The sequence below is a fragment of the Macaca mulatta genome, chromosome 3 (genome assembly GCF_049350105.2).
Source record: "Macaca mulatta isolate MMU2019108-1 chromosome 3, T2T-MMU8v2.0, whole genome shotgun sequence".
Lineage (NCBI taxonomy): Eukaryota > Metazoa > Chordata > Mammalia > Primates > Cercopithecidae > Macaca > Macaca mulatta.
In genome coordinates this window covers 174,971,522-174,997,712 of record NC_133408.1, presented here as the reverse complement: position 1 = coordinate 174,997,712, position 26,191 = coordinate 174,971,522, and the positions used below count along the sequence as shown (strand labels likewise).

The following is a 26,191-nucleotide window of genomic DNA, read 5'->3' as shown; positions in this document are numbered from 1 at the left end:
TGGGATGCAGTAAAGTTTTTATTTTTAGGTGTACACCAGCTCAGTGGAATTGCATCCAGAAAGTCTGAGCATAGAACAGAGAAAACAAATGCCTTTTAAGCATTTTGAGGCGGGAATTACGTGAAGCAGGAAGCAGGCTTACAGAAGCGAGAACAAAGGCCATTAATTATCTTGTGATACTTTTGCAACATATCTTACATCTCTGGGAAAACTTGGTTTGCAACTTACTCTTATCTGTCTTGTTGAGAGGTGACAATGTGCCAGCAGCCCTGGCTCTTGGCGCCTCCTTGGCCTCGGCGTCCACTCTGGCGGGGCTTGAGGAGCCCTTCAGCTTGCCACGGCACTGTGGGAGCCCCTCTCTGGGCTGGCCCAGGCTGGAGCTGGCTCCCTCTGCTTGAGGAGATGTGTGGAGGGAGAGGTGCGGGTGGGAACAGGGGCTGTGCGCGGTGCTTATGGAACAGCGTGAGTTCCAGGCGGGCTTGGGCTCTGAGGGTCCAGCACTCGGAGGGGCCGGCCGGCACCACCACCCACGGGCAGTGAGGGGCTTAGCAGCTGGGCCAGCAGCTGCTGAGGGTGTGCCAGGTCCCCCAGCACTGCTGGCCCGCCCACACCACGCTCAAATTCTCACCGGGCCTCAGCCGCCTCCCTGTGGGGCAGGGCTAGGGACCTGCAGCCTGCCATGCCCAACCCCCCCTCCACCGTGGTGGGCTCCCGCGTGGCCGGAGCCTCCCCGATGGGCACCGCCCCCTGCTCCACGGCGCCCAGTTCCATAGACCGCCCAAGTGCGGAGGAATGCAGGCCTGCAGCGCGGGACTGGCGGGCAGCTCTGCCTGCGGCCCTGGTGAGGGATCCACTAGGTGAAGCCAGCTGGGCTCCTCCTGGGTCTAGTGGGGACTAGGAGAACCTTTATGTCTAGCTAAGGGATTGTAAATACACCAATCAGCACTCTGTGTCTGGCTCAAGGTTTGTAAATACACCAATGAGTACTCTGTATCTAGCTAATCTAGTGGGGACTTACAGAACTTTTCTGTCTAGCACTCTGCGTTTAGCTAAAGGATTGTAAAGGTACCAATTAGCACTTGGTGTCTAGCTCAGGGACTGTAAATGCACCAATCTGCACTCTGTCAAAATGGACCAATCAGCTCTCTGTAAAATGGACCAACCAGCTCTCTGTAACGTGCTCTGTAAAACGGACCAATCAGCAGGATGTGGGTAGGGTCAGATAAGAGAATAAAAGCAGACTGCCCCAGCCAGCAGTGGCGACCAGGTCCGGTCCCGTTCCACCCTGTGGAGCTTTGTTTCTTCACTCTTTACAATAAATCCTGCTGGTGCTCACTGTTTGGGTCCAAGCTGCCTTCATGAGCTGTAACACTCACCGCGGAGGTGGTTTCAGGTTATTCCTGAAACCAGTGAGACCACAAACCCACCGGAAGGAAGAAACTCTGAACATATCCGAACGTCAGAAGGAACAAACTCTGGACTCACCATCTTTTAAGCACTGTAAAAGTTCTTACACTCACAATGAGGTCTGTGGCTTCATTCTTGAAGTCAGTCAATTCCGGACACACTGTGAGACCTTGTAGCTGTGCAGGGAAGAAAGAAAACACAAACTTAACAGAGCCCACAAAATATTTGAAGGGCAGATACAGTTAATGTTTCTTGGGACTGGCAGTTAATATCCTCCTTTAACTTCAGGAGGGCTGAAATTCTTTTCAGCTTTGGTTAATACAGCAATTCATTCTATGAGCTTTTATTTCTCTTACTATAATTTTACTATTAGTACTTATAAGGGAGGAGACCACCCCCCCATATTGTCTTATGCCCAATTTCTGCCTCCAAAGAAAGAAAAAGTAAAAACTAAAAGGCAGAAATGAAATCCACAAGCAGATAGCCTGGGGCCACACCCAGGGCCTGGTGGTTAAAGATCGACCCCTGACCTCATCGGTTATGTTATCTATAGATTACAGACATTGTATAGCAATGCACTGTGAAAATCCCTATCCTGTATTGTTCCGATTTCATTACCGGTACATTCTGCCCCCAGTCACGTACCCCTTGCTTGCTCAATCGATCAGGACCCTCTCACGCAGACCCCCTTAGAGTTGTAAGCCCTTAAAAGGGACAGGAATTGCTCGGTTCTTGACACAGGAGTCTTACTGATGGCCCTGGCTGAATAAACCCCTTCCTTCTTTAACTCAGTGTCTGAGGAGTTTTGTCTGCAGCTTGTCCTGCTACACTTATGCTATTATTCTATTATCTTCTTAATTTTCCACTTCATTAGGATAACAAATGGAGGCCGGGCTCCCATCCTCCTCCAGCACTCCAGGGCTGCCTGGCTCAGCAGGGATCCTCCACCTGGTTTCCGAGGGAATTCCCGGGAGGCCTTTCCAAAACACTCCCATTCCCTTCCACTAACTTCAGGGGCCAGGAATGGACACTCACTTTCCTCAGGCCTGCTGCCCTGCCTCGCGTTTGCAGTGCGCAGGAAACCGTGTGCCAGCAAGGGGCGCAGGCACGGCCAGCAGGGGGCGCCCGCGGACCTCCCAGTGAGCCAGCTGCCCAGAGCCGGAAGTGTCCCGGGTGCTAGGACTCCGAGGGGTCCGGGAGCCGCGCCAGGACCGGAAGTGTACGAGGCGGGAGCGCGCAGAAGACGCAGGCGGCCAGAGGAGGCCAGGGGAGTTCCGGTGCTAGGAAAGAAGGTGGGGATTTAAGTTCTGGGTGGGGCGCGGGTCCCACAACCGCTCGGAATTTGCCTCCTGGCTCCGCTCTGGAAGCTAAGAAGGGGCACAAGAAGTGGAGAGAGGGAACCTGAGAGCAGGGAAGCCAGTAGCCGGCGGGAGGAGCGCGCTGTTCCTCGGGTCGGAAGGAGCCGGTGCAGCCTTGACCCGCGTGCGGCAGGGTCAGCGAGGCCCCTGCGGTGCTTCGCCGCCGCCTTCCCCTCCGCAGTCACTGGCCCTCTGGGCCTCCCACAGGTCCAGCAGCGGGTACCGGCCCCAAGAGCGAGGGCGGGCTGTGAACTGGCATCACATCGCGTTCCCGCGGGGGCCCCCTTCCGCTTAGGCAGGGAACGGCCGGCATGGGACTGAGGTCTGTCCGCGAGCGCGGTGCCCCGGAGACCCGGCTTCTGGAAGGTGCTGCGGCCTGCCCTTCGGGCCCAGAAGCAGGGCGGGGAGGCGCGGGGTCTGGAGTCTGCAGGACCTGGCTGCGAATCCAACCAGCTGATTTCAAACTTCTCTGTGATCTTCTGCAAGTTAACTCAGTCTCAGTTCCTCGTTTGCGAAATGTACTTAATATGCACCCCAGGGTGAACCAAATTTGTCCACATAGATTGCAGCAGTGCACTTGCGAGGCGCCTTAGGGAGTAGGAGTCACTAATATCAATGAGTTTTGACAGAAATGAGGGGGCATTGGCAAAGGTGTGCCCCGTGGCCATACAGGTTAGGAGGAGGGCCTGCTAATATTTTTTCTTAAGTTGTAAACAGCCCTCTGAATGAGCAATACATTATCAAATTGTGATTCAGAGAGGACTATCGCTGACTACTTTTTTCTGGGCATACCTCTGCTTCAGGAGCTTGTGGCTTAATTCCTAAGTGGAAGGTAGAGACCTAGGCCCTCTGAGTCACAATTCCATCTCTCTGGGTGAGGACTGAGCTCCAGGACTGCAGACTGGAGGCAGAACAATTGGGATAGGAAGAAGAGAGGCCAAACTAGATCAGAGTCTGGCGTGGGCTTCAGAGTCCACAGACTGGCACAGTTATGCTTCGTGGCCCCTATTGCTGGTTCAAGTTTGACCAATCAGAAATATCTTTAGCTTAAGGGCGGGGTGTTGGCCAATGAGACTTTATTGTGAAATAAAATGCCCTCAGTTTCATGTAACTGAGCCACCACAGAGGAGTGGAGAAATCGAGTTGACCAGGTGAGGGAGAGGCCATTAAGAGATATTTTAGGGATTAGATGGGCTGGGCATCCCGAGGACTGGCATTTGGGGTGGTAATGAGGAGGAACATTGGGGGCCTCCGCCTCTTCCTTTCCTCCTGTGCTGAGTCAGTCAGCACAGAGGCTGCAGGAGGTAGCTCTGGTTGGCTCTGGCTGCCTGTAGGGGGCACCGCTTTGCGGAGGTCAGAGGGCTCTCTCCTGAGCCGCTCTCATGCCCACAATCACGTCTGCCTGATGTCTGTGAATGGCCGTCTGAGTCTCCTGGGCCCTGCTCACCTTTTGGTCACCTTTGGCCTGCCCTGCACCGGCCGGTAACTGCTTGATGACTGGAGGTATTGGAATTCACTGAACTTTATTCTTTGTAGGAATCAAAGATCAACTCCCACTGAGGACAAATGGACCTGTAATTCCGGGTGTGACGAGAGAACGGGATTTACCTTCCTGAACTAAAAAGCAGGTCATTAAGCTTTGGCCCTGACTTTTCTTTGTGAGAAGGTACAGAGATGGAAACCTTACAATCCGAGACTAAAAAGAGGGTCCTTCCCTCATGGCTGACAGCCCAGGTGGCTACCAAGAATGTGGCACCAGCAAAGGCCCCCAAGAGGATGAGAATGGCAGCAGTGCCGGTGGCAGCAGCAAGGTGCGACAACTCTGGTCAGATAACTCCTGTGAATCTGGCGAGTGGAGCAGGGACCTCCACGACCTGGGCCAGGTCTTCCAGCGTAGGCAGAACAGCAAGATGGGCAGGTGTTTTCAGTCTGATCATCTCTTGAGCTTTTAGGAGGTGGAGGGGCTGTGGGCAGGAGGCAAAATGGGTTAAACCTCGAGGACAGGAACCCGCTTCTGCCTCTGCACTGGTGAGTGCTCTGCTGTCAGCACACACACAATGGGTTTTCCATGTCAGCCAATCTCTGAGGCCAGTTGTCCAAAATGTGAGTCTCTTCCTTTACAACAAACATGGTAACATCAGATGGGCAAGATCAGTGGTAGGGTCTGTTCTGAGTGGTGCCTGCTCCTCCTGTGGACAGCCCTTTAGGGATGGACAGATGAGCAGCAGCTGCGGGGCCAGCAAGCGGTCAGGAGCTGAGGAGTGAGTTGAATGACGGTAATTGCGTGGGGTGGGGTGAGTCTCCAGGCTGCAACATCAAGTGGGCGGGGCCCCAGCACTCGGTGTTCCCCTCTCTGGCTCCTCCTCCTCTAAGGTTTCCTGACCGACAGCCTTCCCATGTGACTGCTGCCGCCTTTCCCTAAGTCTGGTCCTGCTTTCAGGTTCCTCTCAGTGCAGCCTCGGCCTGAGGTCCCCTTCCTCTTGCATCCACGTGTGTGTTTCAGAGGCGGCAGCCCTTCCCTACTTCCAGATCCTTGTAGGGCGGTTGGTGGAGGGTGGGAGGCACCCCGGTGTTGCCTCCATGAAGCCCTGTGCCAGTCACCGGTCTGCAAGGCTTAGGAAATTGTGTCCGTGTCGGAGAAAGCTCCTCGGCTCAGAGGTGCTGGTGCCTCCTGTGTGGTGGGAAGTTGGCGGGAAGAGGCCCTCTTGCTCCTGTTTTCTTTGTCCTTGTGAGACCTGAGAGTCTGTGTCATCTGTGCCTTGCGTGTCTTTGTTTCAGACACCCTGCGACAAGGACTGTGTACTGCATGAATGAGGCCGAGATAGTCGATGTTGCTCTGGGAATCCTGATTGAGGTAAAGTCAGCCAAGCCTCTTACTCATGACCAGAAACTCTGCATGGGCAGAAGCTAGACTAGGCCCTTGGTCACCGTCAGTAAGAGAGACACCCTCTGCTGTAGGCTACCTTTTTCTCCTGCCACTTGGCTCGCTCTTGTGTCGCCATGTTCCCCAGGCCTCTCCCCATGTGGTTGTGTGCTCACGGGGTGAGTCTTTGGGGCTAGATGCACGGGAGTGCATGCGTGTGTTAGGGAGAGCGTGACTGCGCGCTAGTGTGTATGTGGATGGGACATGAAGCCTTTACCTGTTTGTGTTCTTGGAAAGGTTCCCAGTTGGGTAGGTGACTTCTTAACCGTTGCCCCTCTCCTGAGCAGAGGCTGCTGAGCTTCCTGGCTTCCTGCAGTAATAATTGCAGTGCCTCAGAGTTGCACAGCATTCTGCAGTTTACCCAGTGCCTTGAAAGCGTGTGTGATGTCATTTGGGCCTTGCAGTAACCCTGTGGTGTGGGGCTTTTCCTAGTGCTAAGGCATGGGCCCACACCTAGGTTTTGTATCCTGGGCTCCTTCCATTCTGTCACCGCCCCTTCTAGACATGTTTCTTCCATTTCTTTTTCCTTTCCCCTCACTAATCCTCATGCCTCTGCTTGCTTCTCTCCCAAGTGGGTCCTGGTTTCTTCAAGAGCTGTGAAGAGGGGGTGCGGGGAGGAGTGGGGTGAAGAGAGGGTAGGTGCTCAGGATATGGGTGCATTGCCTGGCCTGATCACACTGGCTTTGTAGTTGCTTCTGGATACATCCTGCGTGAGTCACTGACAGACAGATCAGCATGTTAGGGAAATAAAACGTATGTTGAGCCTGCCGTTTCCTGTACTCCGCAGAGCCGCAAAAAGGAAAAGGCCTGTGAGCAGCCGGCCCCGGTGGGTGCTGATAACCCAGAGCTCTCCCCTCCCTGCTCCATGTCGCCTCACACAAGTTCTGGGAGCAGCAGTGAGGAAGAGGACAGTGGGAAAGAGGCACTGGCTGCAGGCCTCAGCCCTTCCCAGAGGCCAGGGGATTCCAACTCTGCCTGCAGCAGGAGCCCCGAGGAGGAGGAGGAGGAAGAGGATGTGTTGAAATACGTCCGGGAGATCTTTTTCAGCTAGGGCATAAACTGTGCACTCAACTTTCTGCTGAGAGCAGCTGGAGGACAGCTGAGCTTCCACTGGTGCTGCTGGGCCACCCGCCTGTGGGAATGGGGCTCTCTGTGCTCCTAGCTTTGTGCCTTCTTGGGCCTGGCGGATTCATGTCAGGCCAGAAGTCTCCGGATGCTCCAGGCCTCGGGGCTGCCATTCTGAGTGTGCAGAAGGCAGGACTCAAAACAAGATCCCATTCGAATCCCGCTGTATGTACTGCATCCTCTCCCAGCTCTGAGGCTCTGGAATCCCAACTGTCTGTGTTAGTCAGTCACCAGGTTCCAGGGAAAATGATGTCATTTGGTGGTCCAACTTACTGGAACCAAAGAGACAGAACTTTTCAAAGAAAAGGATCACTGCCAGGTGCACTGGAATTACTAGTTTAGTCCACATGATCTCTCCTGGAGGAAGCCTGTTTAAAAAATAGTTTCCATCATGAGTCAATCAATGAGCTCCCACCTCTCCAGCCAGCCTAGAAAGCAAACGAGCTGCCCACAGTTCTCTGCCGTGTTTGGGAGGTTGAGGCCACAGTGTTTGGACTGGTAAGCCAGACAGGCCCCCTCCCCCAAGCTGCTACCTTGCTTTCACATGTACCTTGGTTCCTGGGCAGCTAGTTATAAAGCAAGAGGGACAGGAGCCCAAAAGAGACACTAAGGACAAGAGATCACACCAGAGTACATGTTTCTGCCTTTGTTTTCAGTGTGGCTTTGGACAGGAATAAATGAGTGAATCATTTGCCATACAGGTTTTCCAATGTGCAGGTGCTGGAAAATACACACAATTCCCCAGTGCTTAAGTTGTGCTAATGTCTTTCCCAGTTCCGGGCTGAGAAGTGGAGGGTGGCAGCATTTGTATGTGTGCAACCGTCCAGTCCTGATCACACCGAGGATTTGGTGTCCTCCAGGGTCTCATCATGGGAGTGATTTGCCAGCGGATGCCTCTGCCCTGAAGCAACCAAGGCTTGTCTTTGTGCTCCATGTGTCCTGTCTTTGTTGAGTCACTCAGAGATCACTCCTGGACCTCTGGGGTTGGAATCCCAGTGACGACTTATGGCGGCCCACTCACCATCGTGGGCTGAGCGGAAGCTCCTTAAGCAGGCCCCCAGAGGCACTGAGGTGCTCGCTCTTTTAATATCCTCATTTGTTTCCGTAAGTCTTTGCTAGGTTTCAGTTTGGCATTTGGTGAATCAGCCTGGAATTCTGACCTCATGACAGGAATCACTCCCTCCCCACCCTCCTGAAGCTAGAGGAAGATTTGCTCAGACCCATTAATTAAAGCAGGAATTGGTATGACAATGAGCTGCGTGGTTTTAGGGAGTCCTTGGGAGCCTTGGAAGTTGTGAAGGACAGACAATCCTATACTAAGAAGCCGCAGGTGCCCTGGCTGCCCTTGCTGCCCCTTGGCCTCTTTGACACGGGGGCCCCACCTCCTCTGCAGTAGGTTCCATCTGCTGGAGCTGGAGATCAGTGTTAGCTATGAAATGAGATGGCTGAACAGATGTGCCACCTCCGACCATGGTTGGAACTGAACCCTTGCAATCACATAAGCCTTTAGCAGCTCTCAAGCTCACTGTAAGCCCTGTAAGCCCTTAGAGGGAACATAACCGTGGCCATTAACAAGAGGATGAGTAAGGCCTGGGCGCTGCCCAGAGCTAGAAACCCAGGCCCCAGGAGGGAGAGCCTGACCCACTTCCACACATAGGAGAGGAAGAGGCCCAGGCCGCTGGCCAGCAGCATGGAGGACACAGCCAGGAAGCCCACTGCTAGCTGCCACTCTCTGTCATTACCATTGCACCAGGCTAGGAGGAGAGGCTGAAAGGAAAAGAGGGTGAGGACCAGGGCCCCGTACACGCCAAGCCTGGCCAGCGCCAGGCCAACCAGAGGCACCCCCAGGGCCTCCAGCTCAGGGAACTGGTGACACTGTAGGCTGCCGGCATCCTCATTCCACAGGCAGAAGTTGTAGAAGCCTATTCGCAGGTTGGGCAGGTCAATGAGGTCCCCAGACTTCCAGAGGAGAGCGTAGAACATCAGGCAGATGACCACAACTGTGAGGACAATGATGCTCATGAACAGCGGCTGGTCGCCCCACCGAGGCCTTGGCCTGGCCATCTCTCCTGCCCTCTGCGGGGGGACCTGTGGGGAGGTCACAGCAGTCAGTCTATCTCTGCTTCGCTTGCCCCCTGTGTCCTCACAAGCTCATGTTCTCCCTTTGGCATTTCTTATAAACCCATGACAAGCTTCCCTCCTACCCTGCCCTCCGCCAAGGACCAGAAATCTGAGGTAACCTCGTGCCAGGAACTATTTGCTAATAAGTCATTAGCTGCCCTCTGATTTGAGGTCTGGAGGAAAAGTCTCTCCCAAGCAGCTTTGAAAGTGTGAAACATCTTCAACTGAGTGAAGTGCTCTTTAGCCAAAGACTTTGCTTCAGTCGAAATACAACAAACCATTGGAAACAGTGAGGGGATTTCTCAGCTCTTTTTTGAAGGTGGGTTTTGACTGAGGTGAAGGGCAAGGCCCACCCTTAATGGGGACTTGAAGGTGGAGGAAGCTATTGGTTTTCACCACAGCTGCCGAGACAACCACCTGGGGAGCTGTAAGAACTACCCATTGCTGGGCCACAGATCAATCAGAGCCCAACTTCCGTGCTTAGAGCTGGGCACTAGTGTGTTTCTGAAGCTCTGCAGCTCATTCGAAGGTGAGCCTGGGTCAAGGACCACTGACACACGCACTCTGATTTTACCTGTGGTGCTCTGGGAACTCATTAGTGGGTCAAGACAAGATGTCACCTGGTGATGAAATCCCATCATATACTCATTACTTTAAAAACTAACACAATTTTTTTCCTGACAATAGTAGTATATGTTAATTATAGAAAACTTAGAAGTTTTTGTTTGTTTGTTTGTTTTTGAGGTGGAGTCTCGCTCTGTCACCCAGGCTGGAGTGCAGTGGTGTGATCTTGGCTCACTGCAACCTCTGCCTCCCGGGGTCAAGCGAGTCTCCTGCCTTAGCCTCCCGAGTAGCTGGGACTACAGGCACCCGCCACCATGCCTGGCTAATTTTTGTATTTTTGGTAGAGATGGGTTTCACCATGTTGGCCAGGCTGATCTTGAACTCCTGACCTCAAATGATCCACCCACCTTGGCCTCCCAAAGTGCTGGGATTACACCATGCCTGGCCAGAAGATATTTTTTAAATAATAAAAAAGATAACCTTTTATCCCACCATACACATAAAACCACTGTTAATAGTCTACCAATATTTTCTTCCTGTGCTGATGTATTTTTACATAATCATGGTGTTGAACGTAATGTTTTTCTCTAGATTTAGTAAACATTTTTCAAAGCTGTTAAATATTCTTCAAAAACACGATCAATGGCTATGTAATAGTTCATGTGGAATCATCCATTACACTATTATTAGACAAATTGTTTCCACTTTTCACCATTATAAGTGGTCAGTGAAGATGCTGTGTGAATTGTGTTTGGAATCTGATTTTTCTCAGGTGATCTACCTATAAGTGCAATAATTGGATCAAGGGTAGAAATATCTTTTAGTGATCTTACTAAATACTGCCTAACTGGCCTACAGAAAACTTGCTAATCATAGGCCCTCTAGTTGTATATGAAAGTGCCGACTTTGTTATACTCTTTTAAAAAATTCTTTTCACTCCTTTTTAAATCAGAAGGGCTTTGTCCAGTTGGCCTCTGAAACAGTGGTCTGCACACTGTACCTTTACATATGTGTATTTTTCAATATGGGATAAGGTTTGGCTGATATGGTTTGGCTGTGTCCCTACCCAAATCTCATTTTGAATTGTAGTTCCCATAATCCCCACATCGTGGGAGGGACCCAGTGGGAGGTAATTGGATCATGGGGATGGGTTTCCCCCATATTGTACTCATGGTAGTAAGTCTCATGATACCTGATGGTTTTATAAAGGGCAGTTCCCCTACACATGTTCTCTTGCCTGCTGCCATGTAAGATGTGCTTTTGCTCTTCCTTTGCCTTCCGTCATGATTGTGAGGCCTCCCCAGTCATGTGGAAATGTGAGTCCATTAAATCTCTTTTTCTTTACAAATTACCAGGCATCTCTTCATAGCAGTATGAAAATGGACTAATACAACAGCATTCACACCGGGAAGTGACTAGGAACACAGACCTTCAAGCTTTGTGAGGCATGAGGTACTGGGGCCATGATACCAAGTGGCCTCCTGGAAGCCCTGGCAAGGAGTTCCAGGTGGTGTTCAGCAGCAAAATGAGTGGTGGCCCTGGAAAGGGACCTGAAAACTACACAGCCCTGATGATCAGCTTCTGAGGGGAGCCCTCTGGGGGAAAAGCCCCCTCCTCATTCCCAGAGCTGACTGGAAGGTCTGTCCCATTCCACACACTGCATTTGTTACAGGAAGGGACCAACTGGGGTAAAAAAAGAACATGGAACAGGCTGAGAGAGAGGGCGGCTCCATTCAAAGGACCTATGCCAAAAATGAGAATAAAGATTGACCAGTGACTTCTTTGATAGAGACCTGGGCACCCTGGCCAGTGAAGAGCTGGGGCCTGTGAGTACAGCAAAGGAGTCCACATTGCCACCACCTCCCCTCAGATGCCGCTGCTCTGGGCTCAGCAGCACTGGGCAGTCTGCCCAGTCCGGCCCATGGCTTTTGCTCCAGAGGAGCCCAGTGGGGACAGTCGGAGTGGAGGAGTGAGGGGCTGTCCCAGTGGAAGCCCTGGCCGCTGCCTTGGGTGGCACTGTTTCTCAAACGCTCTGGAGGCCCCAGAGGGCCAAGGGTCTGAAGACTTGGGTTTGAATGGAGTTGAGAGATTCTTGGAGCAATGATACTTGTTACAGAAGGATTTACTGGGAACTGAAAAGGTGGCATTAGTCTGGGATGATAAGGAGTTTTAACCCTTTGAGTCCATGGTATAGGAAAAATTGCCATCGGGAACATATTTTGTATGGTTTTGCTTATTTAGTAAATGTTTGTAAAAGCCTATATCTGTGCTTTTAATGGGTTTGGGTATTTTAGGGTGTGGAATAGATTTCCAGGACTTCTCTGATTTATGACGTCATGCTGTGGAAAAGAAGGTTTGACTTCCTCCATTGTTCAGGACCAACTGGGAAGGGACTTGGGGATGCCTTTGTTTAAACACTCCCTCTCACTTTTCCCATTTGAATTCTGTTACACTGGGGTTCCAAAAAAATTATTAAACATTTTGCTTTGAAAACAGAGCTCTCTTTTTAAAAATTAATGTGGCTTCTCAGGGGGAGATTGCATCAGCCACCTTGCGGCAGCTCCTGCCAGGTGCCAGGAGCCTTTGTTTTGACTTCCTCATTTTCTCTCAACTGACCTTTTAATGTAGAGCAAAACAAAACGAGCCAAGAAGCCCAGGACCAGGCATATGGAGAAGGTGGTGGCCCCTCAACCTTTTTATATTCAGTCCCAGCTCCTATGAGGCTCGCCACCATCTGGTGCGACTTGGAACTTGAACTTGGAATTCTCTAGTGAGGCCCAGCTTCCACTCTTGCCTTGTGCAGTCCAGCACCTGCTTAGCTGCTCAGGCTGTGTATGAATACATTCCCATCTGCCCATCCTCAGCCACCCCCCAGCTCCTAAATTCCTACCCTACTTTCTGCTTCTCTAAATCCGATCCATGCAGCCTGAGCATTCCTGGGCTCCTTCAGCCCACACTCTGGTTTAGCTCTAAATTAGGATTTATTCTCCACTCTAGTGTCACATCTCTGAGGAACAATCTTCATCTGTTTTGTTATTCTGATACACAGTAGGCACTTTTTTTTTTTTTTTTTTAAATGAGTGAATGAAAATGCTACATAGTCTCCCTGAGTTCTTTCATGTACAAATCTTGGTTACACATCTTAGGACAGCAGAGCTGCTTGAGGGAGAGCTGTGTTTAATGTCACATGCATGTTCAGCACAGTGCTGGCGTGGCCCATCCATGCTTTCTATTGAACTATGGACAGACTTCAGGAACTTGTGCATGGAGAGGGTGAAGGTTAGTGCTCGCTTCTTTCCCTAAACTTTGTGCAATGACAGCATATGGATCTTTGGTTGGAAACCCCAGGCCTACCCTGGTTTTTGTTTTTTTCTTTTCTTAAACAATCCTGATAATGACACTTCCACCACAATGAGCTTATAAATGCCCTTTAATGGTAAGCCAGTGTTTCCTTCAGAGAGCAAAGGGGAGACTGCTGAGTCACTGTGACCATTTTGAGATAAACTTTTTCCTGTTTATAATAAAATAACACATGCTGATTGCAGGAAACTGGAAAATACATGAAACTGCAGAGAAAAGACTAAAAGTCATTTATACTTCAGGTCGTAGAAGTAACCACTCTGAACAGCACACTTCTTTTTACAGTATTGTTTTACACGGTTGGGGTTACATAAAATATACGTTTGTATCCCACTTCGTGAACATCATTCTACGTGAACTAGAAATGTTACCTAAACACTATTTTAAGGGCTCCAGATAGCTGTATCAAAGTTTATGGTTTATACATAGATGCTTTGTAACATTATTTTGTTATGTTATGAATGCTGTGGTGAATACTTTTGTGAATCAACTTATGTTTCCACCAGCAGTTTCAGCGAGTGCCTGTCTCATCCCATCCTCCCCAGTATTGCATATTCTTGAGTCTTTTATTCTTTGATAATGACAAATGATGAATCAGTGATAGTTTTTCTTCATAATGAGTAAAGTTTAACATTTTCAAGTGTTTGTTGACCATTTGTATTTCTTCTTTTGTGAAGTGCTGTCAGTTCTTTTGCTATTTTACAAATAATTTTGAGTTTCAGTTTTTGTTTGTTGGTCTGTATGAACCCTTTAAAAATAAAGGCTGTTAGCTTTTTGCCATCGTAGTTGTGACAGTAAAGTATAATCCTTTCCTGCACTAGGTTCTCTGGACCAAGACGCAGATTTAGACTCCAGGTCATGTAATTTGACCACTGTCACTCGAGAGTCACAGCCTGAGCAGGGCCTTAGAGGGGAGATGATTTCTGCTTAAAGGCGACACAAATTCCTAGTTAGGGAAATAGAAGGAAAGTATTCTCAGGAGATTAATTTAAGGCAGCTTTTTTGTTTGTTTGTTTAGGCATCTCTAACATTTTCATACCAATAAGGGAGAATGGGATGGGGGCTGAAAGAGACACAAGTATTGTATCATTTAATTCTAAATTATGTATTTGTCAGGTTCTTATTGAAAGAGTGAAATTTTCAAAAGGATCAAGATAGCCATCTAAACGCAGGTAGTATGTGCCTCCACCGTGGTGAGAGACCAGAATGGTAAGTGGGTCCATTTTGAACAGATTGTCTAGGAGAGAATGCTAGGATAAACCATAAAAGATATGGGAAACATGAGAAGGAAGGAGAGGGTTTGAGGCAGCTTGCCCAGCTGGGAACTGACTGAGAGTCGGGAGAGGCTCCTGATGTGGGGAAACAGTAAGAGAGAACCCCCTAGGGCTCCAAAACAAACTTCTACAATCTTGGCCATGGAAGGACACCTTGACCCCACTGGGCCAGGGCCTGGGCCTGACATTCGGAGCTGCCTAACATTGCACAGAGGCATTGCTCCAGAAAGGAAACCAATACAAAATCTCACATGCATCTGAACTTGGAGCAGCCTCAGCAGGGTGCCATTTTGAGAGCTTAGATACTGGGACTCTACAGACATGGCTCTTGCTCCCGAGCTGCTCCAAGGAGGGAGACAGGAGAGCAGGTGCTCCCCTGCCCCCCTGGGAGGGTCTGCTGTCCTTCTGTGTGCTGCTATTGAGACAGATGTGAGTACACGCCTCTCCCCACAACTTCTTTTCCGCACTGCTTGTCTGGGAGGGACACTATGATCCCAGGCCCAAAGTGGCATTTTGAGAGTTTAATGCTGGGCTGCACCCCCACCCAGCCTGAGTTTGGGCTGATGAGGCTACAGCTGCCTCCTGGCTAAGGAAGGATAGGGAAATCAGGCCATCCTACACATATCTAGGACAAGACCCACTGCCCTGCCGTGGGCTACTGTGAGACCGAGATGTGACTGGCCTGTAGTGTTCCACAGCTTGTTGCCAATGCTGCTTACTTTAAAGGTGCTCCACCCTCTCTGGTCTCAGGCTCCAGTTGCTATTCTGAGAGTTTAATATTGGGCTGCACCTCTCCCTGGAACTGAGATTGGGCTGGTGCAGCTATAGCTGCCACCCAGCCAAGGATTAACAGGGAACTCAGGCTGTCCTATTGTGGGCGGCAAGCCACCCAGGTGCCGAGGCAAGAGACCGAGGGCACGAGCTGTTCCAGTATAATCAAATATATAAAATAAGAATAGTTATACTAGATATCGATAATAGATATGATTATATATGAATATCATTAATCATTAGTTTGTAACAATTACTCTTTATTCCAATATTATAATAATCCTCACTCTACAATCATAACCTAGGAAAAACCAGGCCATACAGAGATAGGAGCTGGGGGGACGTAGTGAGAAGTGACCAGAAGACAGGAGTGCGAGCCTTCTGTTATTCCCGGGCAGGGCCACCATAGGGCTCCTTGGTCTAGCGGTAACGCCAGCGTCTGGGAAGATGCCCATTACCAAGTGGACTGTGGTCTAGCGGTAGCGTCAGTACCAAGGAAAAACACCCGCTACTTAGCAGACTGGGAAAGGGAGTCTCCCTTTCCCCAGGGGAGTTGAGAGAAGACTCTACTCCTCCACTTCTTGTGGAAGGCCTGACATCAGTCAGGCCTGCCCGTAGTTATCTGGAGGCCTAACTCTCTCCCTGTGCTGTGCTTCAGTGGTCACACTCCTAGTCCGCTTTCATGTTCCATCCTGTACACCTGGCTCTGTCTTCTAGATAGCAGTAGCAAAATTAGTGAAAGTACTAAAAACCTCTAATATGAAGAAATAATGGCGTAGGCTGTGTCCTCTCTCTCTCGCTCTCTGTCTCTCCACCGTGGCTGCCAGACAGGGAAGGTCCCCTGTCCAGTGGGCATGTGACTCACGTGACCTTGTCAATCATTGGAGATGACTCAGCTCCTTACCCTGCCCCTTTGTCTTGTATCCAATAAACATCAGCACAGCCTGGTGTTCAGGGCCACTACTGGTCTTTGCGTCTTGGTGGTAGTGGTTCCCTGGGCCCAACTGTCTTTTCTTTTATCTCTTTGTCTTGTGTCTTTATTTCTACAATCTCTCATCTCCGCACATGGGGAGAAAAACCCACTGACCCTACGGGGCTGGACCCTACACCTATGCGCATCTAGGTCAATACCCACTGCTCTGCGACATGCTGCTGTTGAGACTGAAATGCGAGCAGACCTCCTTCCCCACAGCTTCTTGCCCATGCTGCCTCCCTGGAAGGAGCCCTGCCCTCTTGGTCACAGGCCCAAGGTGCCATTTTGAGAGTTTAATGCTGGGTTGTACACCACTTCTTGATGAGTTCAACTTGATGTGGCTGCAGCTGCTGCCCAGCCAAGGAGGGACAAGGAATCCATGCTCTCCCACACATACCTAGGACAATACCCAGTGCCTGCTACAGGTTGCTATGAGACCGACTCAAGTAGACCACACTCCCTACAGTTTCTTGCCCATGCTGCTCACCTGAGAGGGGCCCCACCTTCTCTGGTCACAGGCCCACAGCTGGCACCATTTTGAGAGTTTAATGCTGATTCACAATCAGTCTGAATGTGAGGCAATGTGGCTGCAGCTGCCACCCAGGTAGGAAAGGGACAGGGAAGACCAAGCTCTCCTAAGCACACTTAGAACAATGCCCACCACCCTGCTACAGGTGGCTGTGAGACTGGAGAGTAGCTCACCCAACCCATCACAGCTTCCAGCAACACCAACATGGACTGCTTGGATCCCAGTTGGCTGCTTTAACGCTGCTACTGCCATAACTCACATGACACCACCTGCTCAGGGGCTAGAGATCATGCCCACACACTAGGCTCACCACTCCCACTACTAGCTTCTAAGCAAGCCATGTGGAGGCCCAAGAATCAGACCTCCAGGACCCACTAACCATCAGAGCCAGCATAAGCTGCTGTGGGGACTAAAAATGGCACACTAATCCCACTGTTGCCACCACTCAGGCCCAAAGGCATCCAACTTGGCATCCAAGTCCCCAGCTAAACTTCTGGGGACTTAGTCTCAGCTAATTACTGTACTCTATCCCACTGAGGAAATCACAGAGACCACTGACCCTAGGTACTGCCGAAGAAGTCATAGAAAGATCACACTGCTGCAGGCATCCAAAATCAAAGTGTCTTAATCAACAACATACATACATCCTCAGGAAAAAATTCCCCCTTATGAAAGCAATTTCAAAAAATTGGAACAAGCAACTGCTACATCAGATGCAAAGAAATCAATGAAAGGATACAGGAAACATGTAAAAGCAGAGAAATATGACACCATTGTAATAGTCCATTTTCACACTGCTGATAAAGACATACTTGAGACTGGGAAGAAAAAGAGGTTTAATTGGACTTACAGTTCCACATGGCAAGGGAGGCCTCAGAATCCTGGCAGGAGGTGAAACACACTTCTTACATGGCGGCAGCAAGAGAAAATGAGGAGGAAGCAAAAGCGGAAACCCTGATGAACCCATAAGATCTCATGAGACTTATTCATTATCATGAGAATAGCATGGGAAAGACCAGCCCCCATGATTCAATTACCTGGGTCCCCTCTCACAACATGTGGGAATTATGGGAGCTACAATTCAAGTTGAGATTTGGGTGGGGACACAGTCAAACCATAACAATCATCAAAGGACCACAACAACTGTCCAGCAGCAGCAGATCCCAATCAAAGAGAATTCTTCAAAATGTCACATAAATAATTCAAAATATGGATTTTAAAGAAGCTCAATGAGGTACAAGAGAAATCTGAAAACTAATACAAAGAAATCGGAAAATTAATCCAGGATATAAATGAGAAATTTATCAAGGAGATAGACATGTTAAATAAAAACAAGCAGAAATTCTGGAACTGAAAAATTCATTGAAGGAAATACATCATATGCTCAAAAACTTCAATAGTAGACTACACCAAGCAGAAGAAAGAATCTCAGAACTCGAAGACAGGACTTTTGAAATAATCCAGTCAGACAAAATAAGGAAAAAAGGATAAAAAAAGAATGACTAAAGCCTTTGAGATTTCTGGGACTACAAGAAGTAACTGAACTTATGAATTATTGGTATTTCTGAAGGGGAAGAGAGATTAGAAAGTTTGGAAAACATATTTAAAGAAATAGACATCCAGATACAGGAGGCCCAGTGATCCCCAGGAAAATACACTGCAAAAGGACCTCACCGTGGCATATTCAAAATGTCTGAAGTCAAGTGAAAGAAAGAATTTTAAAATCAGCAAAAGTGACTAGTCACCTATAAAGGAAATCCCAAATCACATCAGACTAATTGAGGACTTTTCAGCAGAATCCTTACATGCCAGAAGACATGGGGATGGCATTTTCAGAGTGCTAAAGAAAAAAAACAAAAAAAAACCAAAAAAACAAAGTGTCTGTCAGCCAAGAATTTTGTATCCTGCCAGAATAAGCTTTATGAAAGGAGAAATAAAGTCCTTCCCATACAAGCAAATGCTGAGGGAATTTGTCACCACTAGACTGGTACTATAGGAAATGCTCAAAAGGATCTTAAACATTGAAATGAATGGTGTTTTTAATTATTTTTGATGCAGGGTCTTTCTTTGTCACTCAAGGTGGAATGCAGTAGTGCAATCATAGTTCACTGCAGCCTTGACCTCCTGGGCTCAAGCAGTCTTCCTGCCTAAGCCTTTTGAGTAGCTAGAACTACAGACACATGTCACCATGCCCGGTTAATTTTTAATTTTTTTGTAGAGACAGGATCTTGCTATTTTGCACAGGTTGTTCTTGACCTCCTGACATCAATTAATCCCCTTGCCTGGCATCAATTAATCCCCCTGCCTAGCATCCCAAAGCACTGGGATTAAAGGCATGAACCACCATGCCCAGCCAAAAGGTTGACATTCACCATCACAAAAACATACAGAAATATAAAACTCATAGTTTGTATAAAACAATCATACAAAGGAAATTCATTAAAACACAAAGTCAAAAAGGCAAAGACAATTTATAAAACAACTTGAAAACAATAATATAACAGAAACAAAGTCTCACAGATCCATATTAACCTTGAATGTAAATGGATTAAATGCTCCACTTCAAAGATACAGATTGGCAGAATGGATTAAAAAACATGATCCAACTACATGTTGCTTACAAGAAACTAACCTTACCCATAAAGACATATAGACTGAAAACAAAGGAGTGCAGAAAGATATTCCATGTAATTAGAAACCAAAAGCAAGCAGGCATAGCTATACTTACGTCTGATAAAACAGATGACTTTAAATTAAAAGTAGTAAGAAAAAAAAGATAAAGAAGGTCATTGTGTAACGATGTAGGGATAAATTCAGCAAGAGGATATAACAGTTCTAAATATATATGTACCCAACATTTAAGCACCCAGATTCACAAAACAAATATCACCAAAGAAAGAGGTAGACAGCAATACAATAATTGTAGGGGACTTTAACACTACACTCACAACACTTAACAGATCATTGGGACAGAAAATTAACAAAGAAACATTGTATTTAAATTGAACTTTAGACCAAATGGACTTATAAAACATTCTACCCAACAACTACAGAATATACATTATTTTTGTCAGCACATGCAACATTCTCCAAGATAGATCACATGTAAGGCCACAAAAGAAGTTTTAACAAACTTTTTAAAAATTGAAATTATATCAAGTATCTTCTCAGACCACAGTAGGATAAAACTAGAAATCAATACCAAGAGGAACTTTGGAAACTATATGGATACATGGAAATTAAACAGCATGCTCCTGAACAATTACTGGGTCAATGAAGAAATTAAGACAAATTAAAAACATCTTTGAAATGAATGCAAAACCACATAGTACTAAATCCTGCAGGTTACAGCAAAAGAAGTGCTTAGTGGGAAGTTTATAGCATTAAATGCCTAAATCAAAAAAGTAGAAAGATCATGAATTAACAACCTAACATTGCACCTCAAGAAATTAGAAAAGGAACAAACCAAATCCAAAGTTAGCAGAAAAGAAATAGCAAAGATCAGAGCAGAAGTAAATGAAATAGAGACAAAAAATTTACAAAGGATCAATGAAACTAAAAGTTCTTTATTAGTTCTTTGGATCAATGAAACTAAAAGCTGATTATTTGAAAAAATAAACAAAATTGATAAACCACTAGCTAGACTAACCAAGAAGAGAGAAGATCCAAATAAACACAATCAGAAGTGAAAAAGACATTACAACTGATATCATAGAAATACAAAAGATCATCAAGAACTATTATGAACAACTACATGCTCACAAACTAGAAAAACTAGAGGAAATGGATACATCCCTGGAAACACAAAAACCCCCAAGATTGAACCAGGAAGAAACAGAACTTATAAACAGACCAATAACGAGTAGTGAGATTGACTCAATAATAAACTCCCAAGAAAGTTTAAGACTAGATGTATTCACAGCCAAATTCTACCAAACATACAAAGAAAAACTAATATGAATAATCCTGAAACTATTACAAAAATCAAGGAGGAAGGAATTCTCCCTAACTCGTTCTCTGAGGTCGGGGTCACCCTGATACCAAAAATCAGACAAGGACACAACAGAAAACGAAAACACAGCCCAATATCCCTGATGAATGTAGATGCAAAAATCCTCAACAAAATACTAGTAAATCCAATTCAACAGAACATCAAAAAGGTAATACACTATGATCAGATGGGATTTATTGCAGGGATGCAAGGATGGTTCGACATATGCAAATCAATAAATATGATACCCTGGGTTGCTGGATTGCATGGTAGTCCTATTTTCAGTTCTTTGAGAAATCTCCATACTGTTTTCCCTAAAAGTTGTACTAATTTGCATTCCCACCAACAGTGTATAAGCATTCCCTTTTCTCTACATCCTTGACAATATCTGTTGTTTTTAGACTTTTTTTTTTTTTTTTTTTTTGGAGATGGAGTCTTGCTCTGTCGCCTAGGCTGGAGTGCAGTGGTGTGATCTCAGTTCACTGCAACCTCCGCCTCCCAGGTTCAAGCGATTCTCCTGCCTCAGTTTCCTGAGTAGCTGGGACTATAGGCACGCGCTACCATGCCCAGCTAATTTTTGTATTTTTAGTAGAGATGGGGTTTCACCATGTTGGCCAGGATGGTCTCAATCTCCTGATCTCATGATCTGCCCGCCTTGGCTTCCCAAAGCGCTAAGATTACAGGCATGAGCCACCATGCCTGGCCTAGACTTTTTAATAATGGTCATTATGACTGGTGTAAGATGGTATCTCATTGTGGTTTTAATTTGCATTTCTCTGGTGATTAGTGATGTTGAGCATTTTTTCATATGTTTCTTGGCCACTTGTATGTCTTCCTTTGGAAAATGTCTGTTTATGTCCTTTGCCCACTTTTTAATGGGGTGGTTTTTTCTTGTTGAGTTGTTTGTGTTCCTTGTAGATTCTGGATATTAGTCCTTGGTCAGACGCATAGTTTGGCAGCCCCTTCCCCACCGGGCACCACCAGCAGCAGTTGCTATCATGGCCCTGAGGACTGCCTCATGGAACTTACATGTTTTAATTTTGCTGCTGTTAAACATTACACACTTTGCAGATTTTGCAGAGTAGAATATTAAAAGAAAAAACCAGGTAAGCTATTGGGTTCCTAGGGCCTTTCTTTTCATAATGATTTCAGAAAGCCAAAGGGGACCAGGGAGGGAAGAACTTGCTTTGATAAGACTCTTTGATCAGTGGAAGGTGTCTGAGAAGGAATCTAATTTTAGTGAGAACTTATTAATAATTAAAAACAGACCTCAAATCTCTTGAGAATTTACTATATGCCAGGCTTTGTGCTAGGCACTTAACAGGTATTATCTTATTAATTTCTTATAACCATGTGGGGTAGAGTTATGTTTTCATCTTCATTTTCCAGAGAAGAAAACAGGCCTAGTGAGGGTCAATAACTTGCCCAAGTTTGCACAGTCAGTGAATGGTGGAGCCTGTCAGGCTGCATTGTTAATCACCGTGAGGATCTACCTCTAACTGGAGGCCTGGCCCTTTACATGCATTTACTCATTTAATCTTCACAACACCCTTGTGTGGACATTATTGTCACTGTTCCCATTTGACGTAGTGAAGATAGTGTGGAATACTGGTTCTGAGCATGGACCTTGAAGCTATGGCTTCTGGGTTCAAGACCCTGCTCTTCCATTCACCAGCTGTGTGACCTTAGTTACTTAACATCCTTCTGCCTAGATTTCTCATCTGTAAAATGGCTCTAATTATATAACTTATTTTGTAGATGTTATGGAAATTAAATGAAGTAATTTGTGCATGGCACTTAGAACATGACCTGGCAAGTATTATTTAAATTATTACTACTATAGAGAGAAAACTGAGGCTCAGAGAAGTTAAGCCCAGGCTACCAGCTTGACAGTAGTGAAATTCTAGGAAGACAAATAGTGCCAGGGTTCATTCCCAGAGATGAACTCTAGGAAGCTGGCCTCATTTATGTTTGGTTGTGATGACTCCAGGATGCAGCTGCCCTGTTGAGAGGTAGCACAGTGTGGTGGTAAGGAGCATGGGTTTTAGAGCCAGATGACCTGGGAGCATGTCGCTGTTCTGCCACTCACAAGTCATGTGACCCTGGCAAGTTACGTAGCCAGCCTGATCCTCACATCCTCATCTGTGATGCGTCAGTTGTCACGTTCCTCATGGGCTGTTGTGAGACTGAAGGAAGTTCACTTATATACAGAGGGCTTGGGGTCTGACACAAACTGGGTCGATGTGTTTGGTCTGGTCATGATGCTGAAGCTATAGCTCAGGGGGATAAACGGGAATTGATGGAGAGTCAGGTAGAGATGGTTGGGTGTGTCGCCTGAATGGAGAGAGGAGAACTGGGAAGGAAATGTTAGCAGAATAAAGCCAGGGCAATGGAACTTACCAGGGCATAGAACAAGGGTGCAGGTTTACTTGTCGGAGGCCACCAGTCCTGGCTAAAATATTTCTGGTGGAACACATTGAAGATCATTGTGTTCATGGTTTGGGTGTGGCTGTCACAAAAATAAAAAGGGAAGAAGAAAGGGAAATGCGTCATTTTTCCTTTGACAGAAACATGAAGTCCAGGTTCTAATTTTTTTCAAAACAGGGCTACTGCAGTGTTTTTCAACAGTGCATATAGGTGGTGGCAGCTCCTGGATTTCACAGTATTTTCTGTGGACAGCCATCCCAACCACCAAGTTTTTTATGAATGCTGTGATGTTTTGATTTACTTAATTATTCCATGTAAATAAAACAGCTTTATCAGACGAAATAGGACTATACCATGAGACTGTAACATAAAGTCAGAAGCATGAGTCCAGGCACCCGGTTAACAAGCCACTGAGATAGCTGTTTAAATGATTCCATTAATATTAGTTAACTTGCTATTTGTGCAATTGTTTTGTTGATTATTAGCTCTCACTAGCAGATAATCCAAGTGGGTACAAAGGTTACATAAAGTTTAGAGGGAGAAGAAGATCCTTAAAAATGAGAAAATGTCTACAAATGACCCATCCTAATTTGTTTGTTTGAGGCAGAGTCTCGCTCTGTCGCCCAGGGTGGAGTGCAGTGGCACCATCTTGGTTCACTGCAATCTCTGCCTTCCGGGTTCAAGCAATTCACCTGCCTCAGCCTCCCGCCACCACGCCTAGCTAATCTCATTTGGTTTCTGTTGGCAGGAGTCCATGGTCCAGTTTATGGGCAGCTAAGATTCACAAGATTCAGCGTTTGAGAATCAGTAGTACCAGAAACTAGTGATTGCCTTGCCTTTGGCTGTCAATGGTTAGTTTTCCTGCTCCAGCCCTCTCTTCTGCAATTACAAAGGCAATTTGCCACCCACTTCGACTGATGGGGTCAGCATTTCATCTTGTAACTCTATTAGTGAAACATTTTGGATGACCGCCTGAATCAGAGGCCCCGGGGAATCAGTGCCAGGACAAACCAGGTGCCTGCTCTCATTGAGCTTGTACTCTAGTTCGGAAGGCAAACACCAAACTATTTTTTAAAAGATAATTATACTTTTTGAAAAGCTTTGGGAAGGAAATAAACAGGGTGAGTGAGGGAGAGAAACTGGCAGGAGGAAGTGATGACTAGATTATAGGGTCGGGGAAAGCCTGTCTTCAGAAGAGACATTTGTTTTGCGTCCTGAAAGCGTTCTTCATTAACTAATGTTGAAGCAATTGATTAGCTAACTAGAAAAGAGAAATAAAACTATTTTAGGTCCTCATCTCACTCCACATACCGAAATAAATTTCACGTGGATCCAAGAGTGAAAGGTAAAACCATAAAAAGAATCAAAGATCTGGAAAAAAGGATATATTTGATTTATGAGTGAAAAATAAAATTTGGAACTTAAGAGCAAATGGAAACTACAAAGAAAGAATTGCACAGGTTTAACTATTCTAAAATCTAGATTTCTCTTCACCAAAAACAACATAAATATAATTAAAAATCAATGAGCATATGGAAAATACCTATCACAACTATGAAATGACTAATGTACTTAACGTTTAAAATGTTTATGCAAACTGTGAAAAAACATTAAACCTCATTAAAAATGGACAAATATGAAGAGATAATTCACAAAGAATGCAAAGTAGTTAACTAACATGAAAAAAAAATTCTGTAACTTTTTTAAAGATACGCCAAATAAAGTAACCTGAGTTTCCCTGTCAACACTGTAGGTAAAAACACTTGATGATACCAAAAGTCTACGGTAAAACTGGCATTCTCACACAGTGATGGTGGATGTGAACATCTGTACAAACTTTCAGGGAGGCAGATTGGCAATACACATTAAAAACCCTAAAAACAGTCATATCTCTTTGGCCCACTTTTATAAATCTATCCTAAGATAGCAATCAGAAATCCAGTCGATAATTTATACATAGGAATGTTCAGCACAGCATTAGTTTTGGCACAAAATGGGAAGCGGCTTGAAAGTCCAATATTAGAAGTCAACTATGACGTATCAAGGATAAAATACTATGCATCTTTTAGAAAAAGCAGGTATAAAATCACTCTACATAGTGTGCCTACATCCATATAAAGAGGCATAGGAGAAAGAGACTAAAGAAGTATTTGAAAATGTTAATGTTAGCTGTGGTAGCTCTGGGTAGTCACATTACAGGCAATTGTTCTTCTCTATTTGCATTAAAATATTTTTAGAATTATGGGCTACATTTATAAAAAAATAAATTTATAAAACAGACAATCAAAGCAACCTTAGTAATTAGATAAAGCAGGGACTAAGCTGGAAAGAAAGTTGAGAAAGGGGAATATGTGCAAGATTGAAAAAATATCTCATGGTCCGAGTCTCAGACCTGAGATTTTGGGGAAGGTGGTATGGGAAGTTGATATTGAAAAATGCTCTTCAGTTATTATGAGGGAAGAAAAGAAGGAAATATGTATCTTTTCCCTCTTCCAAAGGAGCCTTTGATTTTATAGGCAAAGAAGCATAGTGGAAGTTATTAGCGAAACTAAGCCCACATTTTAAAAAAATCTCTTAAAATATGCACCAAGAGAACTAAAATACCACCATAGATTTCCAGTGGGGCATGAGAAGCAATCTGGTCTAATAACTAATATAAGATCTAAACATCTCTTAGGTCCTAATCTTTGAGGCAAGAACACAAGTTTTTCTGTTGATATGAATTTTCGGTGTGTATTTTAAAGTTTTATGATGTGTTCATAACTACCTTTGAATAGTGGTTTAGTTAGTGGTGGTCGGTGACCTGCTTTTGTTTGCCTGTTTCTGATGAACAGTGTGTCGCACCAGCCACAGCTGTGTCCTTGTACACACTGCGTGCAAGACTCTGCTGTGCGTAGTCAGCCCTGCATCATTTCTAACCAGTTACACTGGCCTTACTTTCATCATCTTTGAGGCCAGAGCTACACATGTTGATGCTGCAGAGTGGAAGGAAGGAGAGCAGAGAGTAAAGGGGGTAGATTATGTAGATTATACAGACGTGAGGGAGGGAAGGTCAGAGATACGGAACAACCAGTGAGTTCCCCTGTGCGGATTGCCAGAACGTGAAATATCTGAGAAGAAAACAAAATTGTCTTACAAGGTAGTGGACGTCTGGGTAAGCTGTGATGCTTGCAGGATCAGTACTTACAGAAAGCAGGTGAAGAGCCCATAGGAACAATGAAAAGGAGAAGCAGGAAATTAGGGTTGGTTATTTGAATCTTCCTTCTCGCTGGCTTTCTAATGTCAGACTCCAGAAAGGAGGAGTGGAAGGGAAATGGCAGGAGGATGCAGTCCTGAGCTGGTGCCCTCTCGCATTCACAGTTGTGCCT

At 46.2% G+C, this 26,191-nt stretch overlaps 2 protein-coding genes and 1 long non-coding RNA gene across 14 annotated transcripts; 1 reads left to right on the top strand and 2 right to left on the bottom strand.

Moving 5' to 3' along the window:
* LOC114677041 (uncharacterized) lies at positions 1-3,028 on the bottom strand. The gene is made up of 4 exons (XR_013415621.1): positions 2,809-3,028; positions 2,443-2,687; positions 615-1,583; positions 1-564 (listed from the first exon to the last, which is right to left on the bottom strand). It is a non-coding gene; the product is annotated as an uncharacterized LOC114677041 (long non-coding RNA).
* CYREN (cell cycle regulator of NHEJ) lies at positions 2,639-11,991 on the top strand. 11 transcript variants are annotated; one of them, XR_013415620.1, is made up of 5 exons: positions 2,639-2,699; positions 4,302-4,393; positions 5,544-5,619; positions 6,476-7,311; positions 10,854-11,991. XR_013415620.1 is itself a non-coding variant. In XM_015134970.3 (4 exons), the coding sequence occupies exons 3-4, from the start codon at positions 5,572-5,574 to the stop codon at positions 6,737-6,739; spliced, it is 312 nt and encodes a 103-aa protein (XP_014990456.3). In that variant the 5' UTR covers positions 2,639-2,699; positions 4,302-4,393; positions 5,544-5,571; the 3' UTR covers positions 6,740-7,509. The 11 variants fall into 11 exon arrangements, 9 of the variants coding, with proteins under 9 accessions (XP_014990456.3, XP_001102918.4, XP_014990457.3 ...); XR_013415619.1 differs by having other exon boundaries at positions 4,302-4,576; XM_015134970.3 differs by lacking the exon at positions 10,854-11,991 and having other exon boundaries at positions 6,476-7,509.
* TMEM140 (transmembrane protein 140) lies at positions 7,447-26,191 on the bottom strand. 2 transcript variants are annotated; one of them, XM_015134969.3, is made up of 3 exons: positions 26,011-26,191; positions 22,797-22,905; positions 7,447-8,901 (listed from the first exon to the last, which is right to left on the bottom strand). In XM_015134969.3, the coding sequence occupies exons 2-3, from the start codon at positions 22,890-22,892 to the stop codon at positions 8,320-8,322; spliced, it is 678 nt and encodes a 225-aa protein (XP_014990455.2). In that variant the 5' UTR covers positions 22,893-22,905; positions 26,011-26,191; the 3' UTR covers positions 7,447-8,319. The 2 variants fall into 2 exon arrangements, with proteins under 2 accessions (XP_014990455.2, XP_001104754.2); XM_001104754.5 differs by lacking the exon at positions 22,797-22,905.

Excerpts from the sequence above, each read along its gene's own strand:
- TMEM140 (XM_015134969.3), bottom strand. The coding sequence starts at position 22,892 with ATGAACACAATGATCTTCAATGTGTTCCACCAGAAATATTTTAGCCAG. Across the intron at positions 8,902-22,796 it reads CACCCTTGTTCTATGCCCTG|GTCCCCCCGCAGAGGGCAGG; the intron begins GTAAGTTCCATT and ends ACCTCCCCACAG.
- CYREN (XM_001102918.5), top strand. The coding sequence starts at position 4,440 with ATGGAAACCTTACAATCCGAGACTAAAAAGAGGGTCCTTCCCTCATGG. Across the intron at positions 4,577-5,543 it reads GTGCCGGTGGCAGCAGCAAG|ACACCCTGCGACAAGGACTG; the intron begins GTGCGACAACTC and ends TCTTTGTTTCAG. Across the intron at positions 5,620-6,475 it reads CTCTGGGAATCCTGATTGAG|AGCCGCAAAAAGGAAAAGGC; the intron begins GTAAAGTCAGCC and ends TGTACTCCGCAG.